The sequence below is a fragment of the Brassica napus genome, chromosome A3 (assembly GCF_020379485.1).
Source record: "Brassica napus cultivar Da-Ae chromosome A3, Da-Ae, whole genome shotgun sequence".
Lineage (NCBI taxonomy): Eukaryota > Viridiplantae > Streptophyta > Magnoliopsida > Brassicales > Brassicaceae > Brassica > Brassica napus.
The window spans coordinates 21,728,593-21,741,403 of NC_063436.1; the positions used below are offsets into that span (position 1 = coordinate 21,728,593).

Here is a 12,811-nt window from a genome sequence, read left to right on the forward strand (position 1 = left end):
TATATGGACCAACTTATTTTTCTAATAATTCTAAGAATTATTCTCGTGATGACACGTGGCTACAAAAACATGTTGTAATGCTCCAAGATTAATACATAGGGGAATATTTTTTGTTACATATACTTCTAACCATAGTAAAAGTAAAATATAAAATCCTGGATTTTTATTTACTTTCGTGGAACGGTTAATATTAGATATTAGGTCTTTTCAATATCAAGCACTATAAACATGCACTAGAGTTTGATCCGTGCAAGTGTTATTTTCATTTTTTCATAGATGTCGAATATTAGTTGTATAATCTCATCTAAATTATTATGCCATGTTTACATATTTAAACTACTCAGTTAAAAAAATAATCATAAATATCAAAACCATAGAAGAAAGATGTATCATAATGTTTTTTCTAAATATTTGTTCGCATTTGTCATGTCTCCACTTTCTTTCATCTTCAAATTCCATATGATTTGAAAATAAAAGGATTAAAAATAAATTTTTGAAAGTTGTTAATAATGACATATTTGTTTATTAATTTGGTTGAATGAAAGGATTAGAAACACACTTCTAAATATTTTGATAAACATTTAACATTTTTAATTTGTATTCGAATCAATATTTTAGAAACTTACATTTCAAACCGACTCATGGTATAAAAATCAGATTAAAAAATCACCCAAAATTAAAGTAAGTACTATTGACCAAAAAATAAATATCTTGAAAAACATATTCTACAACATAACTTGATCACAGATTTTTACTTTTATGTTTTATATTTGTTTAGGAAATAAAAGATTCCGATCTTTTATATTAGCTAAATATTAGGTAATCTAGTGTAGCACATTCGATTTTTAAGAAAATGGTATTTATTATGTAATTTGTAATTTCATTTTTTTAAATTAATTTTGGTTAGGAGTAAAAAAAAGAGGGGCATTCACTTGTAATTTTGTAGAAAAAATTAGGGATATTTCAAATTTGTACTCATATTTTAATAGTTTAGATGTATCTTTTATATTTAAAATTTAATATCAATTATCAACTTTTTTTTTGTTTAGTCACAACTGACATGTGTGAATGTGAACCAATTAGGTCTATGCTTAAAAAGTTATTGTCACTTTAACAAGCTCGAAATGTCCAGCAGATATTTTTTCAGTGGACTAGTAGGAGGAGGGAGGGTTTCAAACCTGTAATCGTCCAAATATCTAATACTCATTTTGTAAAGCAATAGATGTTAACTAACCCAAACTCAAGAGATGGTGCGGAAGAATTAATAATTAAATATTTATTACGTTCAATAAACTCGATGTTATAAGTGGACTGCATCGACATCAAAATAATATTCAGATACCTGAAAATGTGGAAAAAAATTTAAATCCAAAATGTTCAATCTATCGAGTGAGAGGCTCGGATGGATCTCCATATCGAGTTTTTATATTTATTTAAAATACTAATGGAAGAAAATGTGGTTTAAAGTTTCTTTGGAACGATAAACTAGATAGTTTCGTTGTTGTGGCCTACAAAAATTAGGAATAAAAAATGTATCATAAATAAATGTCTCTGTAAAAAAAAAGAATTGAAAAAGAAAAAGGAGAAAACAAAAAGAATTGCATGCCTAAGTGAGTGAATTATGTGAAAATGAAATGAAGTGGACCTGTTTGTTTTCTTCCTCTCTTAACTTTGAAGCATGCTGGTGATGAAAAAGAAGTCTATAATCATATGGACCATATATTTATACCCCTTTAATTTAAGATATATTGTTTCTTGCAACTAAGAGATTCAAAAACGTATATATGACTCTTACTATTATGTCATCTAATGCCCATCTTGATGTATCATACTCTCATATATATATGTGATCTCGTCACATGCTTGCTCATTTCTATGATATTGTAAATCACATCAGAGAGCTGTAGAAGAGATATACATGTAGGTTGATGGATTAGTATTATTATCATCTAAGAATAAGTGCAATGAATATACCCTTTCAACCGATCTACAAGAAGAGATATATGTGATGTAGGTTATTAATAGAGATCTTGGTTGAAAGAAGAAAGAGAAAATCTAATGGCAAATCTTTGAATTTTCTTGACAAGTATGTGCCCATCTATATCTAAACAAGATTTATAAAAAAGATCAAAAGGACCACCTAAAAGGAAAATAAGTTATGTTTTCAACCAATAAATTACTAATGGCGATTAATGGCCCTACAACTGAGAGAGAGAACTAAACTTGGAAGATAGGGATCAGTTCTTGACTGCAATTCAGTTGCTGTCTTAACTGCTTCTCTTATTTCCCTTTCCTTCTCTGACCCCTCTAATCCCAATGCTCACTTCTCCTTTTTCTGTACATATTTATATTTTATTTATTTGGTGGTATATTAATATGAACCAAGAACTTGAGGTTATAAAGACGTTGCAAACTTTATCATTTCTGTCAAGATTATAAACCATAGATCGTTCAGTGAAATTGACAATAAAAAGATTGTTCAGTGAAATAAGACCTATATATAGATATACATACATTTGTGTATATGTTATTTGATCACAATATTTTTTTTATCACAATATTAATTGATAAGTAAAAGGATTCTTGTTGGTGTATCGTGTGCGACATCATCCAATATCCGGATCCAAAACTATTTTTGTATTATATGCTTTTTGAAGTGTTTAGGAATTATGTGCAACTTAAATTATTAATTTAAGAATATAATATTAATTTGGATGAGTTATAAATATAAGATTTATGGTGATAAATAAACTGACTCGTAACTTTTAACGTATCAGTTCGAATCATTTTCATTTTCTAAAAATAAATTTTGTCCTTAATACACCATTTTAAAATGATCCTTCGATCACTAATTTTAAAACATTTGGACAAAGATTAATATACCAATATTGTGCTGAGTTGATTGTGAATTGGACTAGAGAGAATGAATCGGATTGTGATACCATATTAAATTAGATCAACTTATAAGAGTATATTACATCATTTTTTTCTATTACTGAATTTTCTTTTCATTAAATTTTGTCTATTACATCAAGAAAAGCCTTAAATTTACTTATACAAAACAAAACTTAATGGTGCGTTTTATGTTTGTCTTACAAAGAATATTGTTTTATATATATAGCTTTGGGATATTTTGTTTTTCTTATAAACAATTGTAGATAATGATTATTTTGTGAAATTTGCAGAGTCTTACTTGGAATCCATACAAATTTTTGAGATATGTTTACTTTTTGAAAACACTTAATCAGTATATTACGCATAAATTTTACCGTTCTTTTTTTTTGTAACTGGAAAAATTAATATCTTCTCTCCCTCACACACACAATCACAAACACGTGAATTCGAATGTACTTATGAGTATAATTTCATCACATTTATTACCTCTCTTATTGAAATCAGCTGAGTGTCGGCTAAAGACCACCGTGCCGAACATTTGGAAATCTTGAGAATATATCAAAAGTCAGCAATTACGGAGATGAGGGAAACGCTAGCTAACAATCTCAACTAGTGGTTCTAAGAAAAAACAATCTCAAACTAATTTGTCTTACAGTGTATATTATATACATATATAAGTATATATATAGATGCACACTTTCTTTGTAAATACTAAATACTCACGTATGTATATATATACGTGTGACGCATATTTACACACGAGGCTAGGGTTTGGCATGCATTATATATTGCCGTGCGCCTAGGCACTACGAACAGGAACCTATCTATACTTCTAATTTAGTATACGTAGAACATGCATATAACACATTTGTATTTTATTAATAAATTCGTAAAATGCTCGTCCAAATACACGTAGTTGTTATAAGAAAATGTATAATGGTGGACATACAATTATTGGAAACTTATTGGTGTTCTTTTTCTGACACATGACAAGCAACGATCCCATCAGTTGCTTTCCATTTGAATTGTGCACAAAATAAGTTTATTAGATATATCACTACAAGAATATTTAGCAATAGCGTACGGCATAAATTATGTACTTAAACGAAAAATACCAAATTTGTATATATACATATAACTATATTCAATTTGTGACTATGCAATCATGGTTGAGGTTAATCTTTTATTTTTTCAAAGTTTCGACAATATTTGTTTTGTTAACATTTTTCCTTATCGAATTTGGATTAGAACTGAATTTAAATTGAAATACTTTTGAATCATCTTCGAGTAGTGAAACTAATGCGTGTTCCTACGACTAGGCTGCACGCTGATGACTATAATTTCAAGATGTATGCTCATATTATCGTTTATTATTTTTGTTAGGGAGAGAAGCATGTTATGATAAAATTCATAAACATGCCTTTATGTTTTTTTTTCTAAATCGTTTTCTAAGCGATCGCTGTGGGATTCAAATGCTAACAAGTAATGCCATGTTTCCAAAACATAAACCCTAACTAATGAAATATAATTACTAATCAAAACTATGCATATTGCAAGAATATACATTATGTTAAAAATTCTCTACATGTTAAGATATTTATGACAAACCTACATCGTACTATATCCCTTTTTATTTGAGTACCATGTTATGTATAGATAATCAATGAATAGTTGGATACAGAAGACGAACTAGGAGAATTCGTAGAATTTCATAAGCAAGCAAAATCTAACGAGACATCGAAATTTAAATTATATAAATAAGCACCAAATATATATAAGCATAAAACACCAACCTCGCATTACGAATATCTTTGTTCGAATCCAAGTCCAAGAATGATCATCAGATTATTAAAACACAATATATACATAAAAGATGAATTTATAAAAACAAAATCCAACATTAATACGCAAATATGTAAATATAAAATAAAGAAGAATACGTATGCATATAACATATGTATGTATAGTATAGATATATGAATCTTTCACGAATCTGAATCATTGTCATCACTACTATGGCGATCCGTATCATGATTCGAGCTCATCAAATGATGAAACGGTCTAATCAAACTAGAGTTACCGGTCATCATCTGTTGCTGTGACGCTGTGTTAGCATTGGAGCTAAAGAGCTGAAGGTTTCCAGCTCCATCAACGACATGATGATGTTGATGATGAGAAGCTCCAAGGAACGATGGATATGTAGGAAATAGAGAGCTCATTGCCGGAGGAGGAGGACCAAAAAGCAGTTGAGATCCATCTCCAGCAGACGACGGTGGAGGCAAATTGAGATTATTGTTATTATTATTACTAGGAACATTGGATATTGCGACAGTAACGTTATTACCGGACTGGTCTAACGAGTGTTGAAGATGTCCAAGGTTGTAATAAGAGGAAGCATTGCTGTTGTTGTAAGGATTGGTGAGAGAGAAATGTTGATGGCTGGCGTCGAACCCATGATCTTGATGATGATTAGCGTTCTCATCGTTCTTGATCCATTTCCCTTTATCAAGATCGAAACTCTCTCTAGGTGTTTCTTGGATTCTTGATCTTGTTCTTGAAGAAGAGCCTCCAAGATCATAACTCTCCAAGAACCCAAGATTAGTACCTGGAAACGCTGATGTTGATGTTGATGATTCTCCTATTCCTGAGTTTCCAAAGAAAAGATTTGGATACATTTGGTTAAAGCCATGTGGAAATTGTAATGGAGGGAGCTTGTCGACGTCATCTTTTGCTGCTTCGAGTAACCAATCAACGACTTTGCTTGGCTGACTCAGCCCTAATCGATCTTGAAGGTCGTAAAGTTGAATTGCTGTTGGAACGGACAACCTTATCCTCCGGTCTCTAAGGCCACGGACTGTGCAGACTTTGCTGTGTCTGTCTTTGCCACCGAACGTTCTAGAGACTCGAACAATTCTTGGATTTCTAAAAGCTGAGGTCCATTGCCTCGATGATGATAACGAACTAGGCTGATTCTGCTGCTGCTGCTGCAACATGTTGTTTAAGTTTACTTGATGATTATTATTTTCATTATGATCTCCTTCTTGCTTTGCTTGAATCTCCTCTTCATCGCATTCTCTTGATCTCATCTCAATTAATTGACCTTTTTCTTTAGAAGAACAGATCTGAAAACAAACAAGAAGGCAAGAAAATCAACTGATTTAACAACATAAAAGAGAATAAAAAGTTGTTATAGCTTCTAATTATGGAATGAAATTGAGGTGAAGTGATGTAATTGTTGCTTTCTTCAATGATTAGGAGCAAAATTATTCACATGAAAAACAAAGCAAAATAGATTTGATTGATATCTTTCTTGGGACTGCATCTAAGAATTGGAACTTCAAAAAGAATTCAAAATTCAAGCAAGTTTATTTCACAAGTTCTTACTTAGATTGAAGACTGGTATAAGCTCGAGTTCTTAGAGTATGATCTTGTTGGGTCTAGAAGAAGAAAGAAGAGATAAGAAGGCAGAGGAAGAACAATGTGAGGTTTTTTTTTTTTTGGTAACTCCTTTTATGTTTATATTATTAATGATTGGGGAAAGTTAAATAATAAATGAATTTTAGATATATATTTTATATTATATTATTCCAATTCCTAGGGTTTTATTTTGGTATGAAAGGAATTTATGCACAAGGACAAAAGAAGAGTAATTTATGTAGTGTATTGATACTCTGATGGGTATGTCCATGTCTTCGTCTAACACTCATGTCATATAGGAATTTTATATGTAAACTTTACAACAAATTATTCTAATATTTATTTTCGGTTCCCATTCGTGGGTTTCACTTTGCTTTGATTTAATCCTTTGTACCATGTTTGCAGTTAATCACTGTCATCTTCTTTATTTTATATAATTTAATCTCTATTTCGACTGTGACAAACAATTATAACATCCGATTAAATTCATTTTTAGGAAGGCGAGAGGTTTAAACCATTTACAATCATATAAGACAAAACATACATTAAAAATTAATAATTGATAAACTAATAACACAACAAATTAATAAATTTTACCAGTTCCAAATTGAACTAACTAACTAAAATATAATATAATATTTTTTTAAATCATATAAATATATTGTTTACACATAAATATAAATTAATAATTAGTGTATGTGAAGTTTAGAAAAATATAAATAAATTATTATATTTTTATTTTATTCACAATAAAATCTATTTTTAGTTTTCTAAACATTTCAAAATATTTTATATTATTTTATTATTTTACACCAAATATACATTAATATTTACGGTATATATTTTCTATACACCAAATATTCAACAAAACAACATAAAAGATATATCTATAAAATTTAATCAATATATATACCGTAAAGTTATTTATCTTTCTTATTTTACATTAAAAATATAGTGAAATTGCACTTTCTACACACAACTTATCGCCTATTTAGGCAAATATTTTTGTCTACTGTTATGAACTGTGCACTAATTATAAAGACACTGATATCCCTATAAAATCTACGAAATACACTCTATAATAACATAATCATATTTTCCCGCAAGGGCTTATCACTATTTTCGGCACAATCTGGATCACTAGTCGGCCCATCTTTTTACTGTTCATGGAGATCCCTAATTAGTGTATTCTTTTAGTATTTTGGGATAATTTACTCAAAAATGTAATACCAAATATAATATCTCAAAAAATTTCAAACTAATAAAAATACCATATTTTATTTTAAATTTTTTTATTAATTTATAAAGTTTTTACTGCATTTACAATCGTTGGAAAATTCAAATTATTATAAACCTACAATAATACGAAAGTTTGGATAAAAATTATTGAATTTCATTGTATATCAACGAAGCAACTTGTTGGGACGTAACTGAATTTAGTGATGAAGAAGTTAGACTTGTTTAAACCATATTGTTGAGATTTGAGAATGCTTTTATTTCTAAGTAAATATATGCATGTAACTTGTAGGTTATAACCAAACGCTCGTAGCTTGGTGGTAAAGGAGGTACAGCTGTACTGCCCGCCACCCGGGTTCGAGTCTTGGCCACAACGGATTTAACATCCCTTCCGTTGGGGCGCTGGACCCCTTTTGGGGGATAGTTGGGAATGTGGCTGACCAGATACCAGAGTTATAAAAAAAAAAAAAAAAAAAAACTTGTAGGTTATATATTAAAACGTTTAATTTTGTAACAATTATAAATTGACAGCTAGAGGAGGTAAGGGTCTCTCTCTGACATAGAGGATGGACCAAAGAGTATAGGTTTTTCTTGAAAGCATCTAATGCTTAAATACTCAAAGAGATATTTGGACCACTTCTCTTCTATGCGTCTTTGCCACTGAGATTTTTGCCCACAATCAAGCCATTTTTTTGTTCTTTGTATCCAAGTTGATCACTAGCTACTATAAAGTCTTCTATAATTGACCGCGCATTTAACCCAATGGAATATTATTGCGTTATTGACATATGGTTTCAAATTCAGAAATGCTTCAATAATTATGTAATATATTCATAATCTTGTGATCAAAATTCTATAGAACATATAGTTTTCTGTATATTTATGACGGAACTTTTAGAGAAAAATTAGCTTAATTAAATTAGTAGAAAATAATTGAAAGTCTCTCCACTATAACAAGATGATGTATATATATAACATCTTTATTTTGTTAAATACAAGTCGCATAGATATCATAGTTATAAAAAATAACTCAAAAGAGTATTGTATACAATACAATATTAATAGCCAGCTAGAGTCTGGTCAGATCTAAGACTGGTATGTGCTCATCTCGCATCAAAGGTTGCATAGAATTCCGAAACGCATTAGTATAAATAGGGAATGATAAAGTAGTACACTTTCGTTTTTTTTTCTTGAATTTCAATACCACAAATTATTCTAGGGATTTTTGTAGTTTTTTTTAATTATGTATGGGAACGGCAGATATAGGACTTTAATTTGCATCGGACTATGCGTATTATATATGATAAACTACTACGTATAATAGTTCGTACCATGCATCTTCAAAAAAGTTTTCTGATAAAAACATCTTCATTAAAGCTGTTCCTGCATTTTCTATACATGTACATAACCTCCTTAGATTTATGTTAAAGGCATTTCCTTAACGTAAACCTAATCATCATGTGACAAAAGGAACATAATCCTATAGGCTGTATATATACGTATGGGTATCGAAAGTTTATATGGGCTAGCACAAACGAATGGAAGCAGAGGATCTGGAGATGAATGATGGGACTTGCAGCTTCTGGGCTTAAACTCCTCTGACTTTTCGAGCATAGGATATTGTGATCCTTATACGTTTTACATGTATATATGTTTCTGTATATGTATATGTTTGATACTTTTGAGTTTTCCCAGAATTATGTCAAAGCTCTGCAACATTTTAAATTTCAGTCTGCTTCTCCATGTGCATTTTTAATAGCCAGGTTGTTTTTACTTTCCATGATTTCTCAAAATAAGTATATAGCAAGCTCGGCATTAAAAACCCTAAGTATTATTAATTAAACCCTTTTAAGAATGTGTACTACTCTTCAACATAATTGCCTTTTTGGGGTTTTCTGATTCAGCGGAATTTGAAATGATTACTGAAAGAGAAATGTTGGGGATGCCTGAGAAGAAAAGGCCAATATGTGGTCGCATGCCTATAATGATGATGGCTGAACAAAAATGAACTTCTCATCGCAGTGATCATTATGGCGTAAAACCTAGAAATATGAATCTGTTTTGTTCTTACATAATTGTCATTGCGCAACAAAAACTGTATGATTTATGAGTCTAAATATCATCGAATGAAATCTGCTAACCAGCCATATTAACTGTATATTCAAACTCCCCAACCGCTCATATTAACCCAAATGGATGACTCTAACATAAGAAATTACAGTGTTTCAATCATCCAGCAGCCGTTTAGAACAACGATGTTGGAAACTAAGACAACCGTTAGGGTTTAATTAGATGAGGAACGTGTATATATCGTTGGTGATGACTTGGTGATACATACCTAAAAGGATAATAAAATTCGAATTCTATCTCGCTAGGGAGTTGAGAGTTTTTGTCTTTTAATGTGGAAACACAAGTTGTTGCATCCTAAACACATAAAATGTTGTCTTTAATCATCAAGACATTTTAGGTCAACAAAAGCAGCTTTCATTTTCTCTCTCGTCCCTCTATTATATTTATATCGTCAGGAGACTAATTAAAATTAAGAAAGATTTGCAAACCCGCATAGCTTTTTTACTGCCGATCGATTTACGGTATTGTGATCTAAGACATAATATCAGTAAGTTAGCAGGATGAACATGAGGGAACTAAAATTCAATTTTAAAAAGAAAAGAAAAATGTTGGAACTGTTAAGCAAACAGAAAAAGTATTTTAGGGTATCTTTTTCATAAATAACCTCGGCTTGTTTTTATTTACTATAAACAACAATAAAAGAAAAGTACAAATATTCCGTCAGAAATGATTAAGCGTTGAACACAACTTTTAAGCAAATAACATGCTCTAAAAGGAGTTCAGAAACAACGATCTATAAGTATTACATTGATATGCCAAGAATACTATACCCAATGATAGGGGTGGGCACTTTATCCGATATCCAAAGTGGCACCTGAATCCGATTCGAAAAATCCGAACCGAAATCCGAATCGAAATAGCAAAATACCTGAACGGGTATTGAATAAGGAGAGTTTGGATACCCGAATCCGAACGAATAATACCCGAACCCGAATGGATATCCGAAAATAACCGAATATATGTATAATTAACCTTATATTTCTATTTTACATCTCTCATTTTACATAAAATATTTATATTGATATTACACATACTTTAAGTTCATATGATATACATACAATTACGAAAAAAATAATTTACTACTCAGTTAAAATGCATGTCAAGTTTTTTATTTTAAAAATTAACAAAAAGTTATATCCAAAATTTTTAAAAAAATAACTCAATTAATGTTTTAGTTTTAAAATGTTATGCCCAAATCTATTAACTATTTAATCTATTAAAAATAAAAAAATTAGTTAACTGAAAGTTATATTTTTAAATACAAGAAACTTGAGAAATAAAAATTTTAATTTTTTTTTCAAAATCTAAATATCCGAACCCGATCCGAAATAACCGAATCCGAACTAAAAATACCCGAACCCGACCTATGTACTGAAATACCCGAACGGGTTCTACACTTCTATACCGAAAATTCGAAATACCCGATCCGAACCTGAACGGGTACCGAACGCCCATCCCTACCCAGTGATACGTCTTTCACCTCTTTTACGAAATTATCTCGAGGGTCTTGTTATTTACCATGAGAAAGTTTATTTTTTGAAACAATTAAAAACATGATAAACAGTTCTATATGCATCATAAAAACTATATGCTAGATAATATCAAAGACATCCCGCTCACCATATACAACTAATTGATCTAACATATTATTTAACGAAGTAGCATAATTAACTATACGAATGCAACTGACATTTTGGCTAACCCATGCAGAATTCTTTACTTGAATATCTTCCATGATTAATTTGGCTAACATTTAATCAACCTTTAATGTAGTTAACATACCTTAGCTAGATATAGAATGATATAGACAGTTTCAAATTTTGTAATTTTCCACATATGTAAACGAATAAAAAATTTAGACAATTTGGTCTTAAGCCATCGCCATCACAACTCGAACTAGATACCAGAATCAAATGATTTAAGAAAAATATCCAAGTTTTCATTATGTGATATCAACGAATCATAACATCCACAACTCTTTTATTTATTTCGCCTACAAGACAAGAGAATCGAAAAACAAAATAGTGAAAACACAACACAAAGAGCTAAAGACGGTGTCGTTCATTATCTACTACAGTACACGATGGCCTAAGTAACGTCTTCTTCTTCCTTTTGTCTTTTGGTTCTGAGCCGTCGTTTTCGGGTCTGGACGTCAGTAAATGTAGAAGGATCATGCTGCGACAGAAAATGACATGTCCTTGTAAGAGACAACACCAAAAGGAGTTAAAACCACCAAAAAAGTAAATCGGGTAAATTTTACTACATGCATTACTAGTACTCAAACCCATATATATCATGCATGTATATACACACTGACATAATACATTACTGCTCTTGCTTTTTGTATTATTGATGCAGTAAAGGTGTCTCCAGAGTTGGCTGCACTTTAAAACACTGATGAAACTACCCGTTTAAAACACTGATGAAACTACCCGTTTCTCTCGGTGTTTTACTGTTACACATCAAAACTATTCATCATATTTCGAGATAAATAATATTATAAGTATCACGGGTTTCATGTAAGACAAAAACATATATATCATATAAGGTTTTTATATGGCAAGACAAGGATTGGCTTTTATATATGGATATGGGAAAGGACGTACCCATAAGGTAGACAAATTAATTTACTTGATTCTGTTAGTTGAATTTTAGTTTGTAAGATTCATTTGGATTCATATCTTTGTCAGGAAGTGAAATAGCCTCGAGTTGGATTTGGAGGAGACAAAGGGGGAAGATATGAACCTGCCAAAGGAAGAGAAAAGTTACTGTATCGAATAGTGAAGTGCCTTTAATTGTCAGGAGAGAGCAAAGGGGACACACATTGAGTAAGAAAAATTATTGCAGATAATGTTTTCTCAGCTTTGACTTTGAAAATAAAGCAATCCCATGACTTCAACAGTACTCAATGCATTATGCCAATGCAATGGAATGGTTGAGTTCACTGGCTTTTAAGATCAGAAAATTTATACATAACATGTGAATACATATAAATCCCAGGCATTTACTTGCTCCTCCATTATTTCCAGTAGCACCTTTGATCTTAGAAGTATTGAACTCTCAGAGATGTTAAATGAGTAAAACATTCACACGTCAGAGTCAGTTATATATCCGTATCAGTTACAAGCTAATC

At 30.8% G+C, this 12,811-nt stretch overlaps 1 protein-coding gene across 1 annotated transcript; it reads right to left on the reverse strand.

Annotated features, from left to right (window-relative positions):
• Positions 1–4,668: 4,668 nt before the first annotated feature.
• LOC106439955 (transcription factor TCP5) lies at positions 4,669–6,533 on the reverse strand. The gene is made up of 2 exons (XM_013881521.3): positions 6,280–6,533; positions 4,669–6,017 (listed from the first exon to the last, which is right to left on the reverse strand). The coding sequence occupies exon 2, from the start codon at positions 5,979–5,981 to the stop codon at positions 4,881–4,883; it is 1,101 nt and encodes a 366-aa protein (XP_013736975.1). The 5' UTR covers positions 5,982–6,017; positions 6,280–6,533; the 3' UTR covers positions 4,669–4,880.
• Between the last annotated feature and the right edge of the window lie 6,278 nt (positions 6,534–12,811).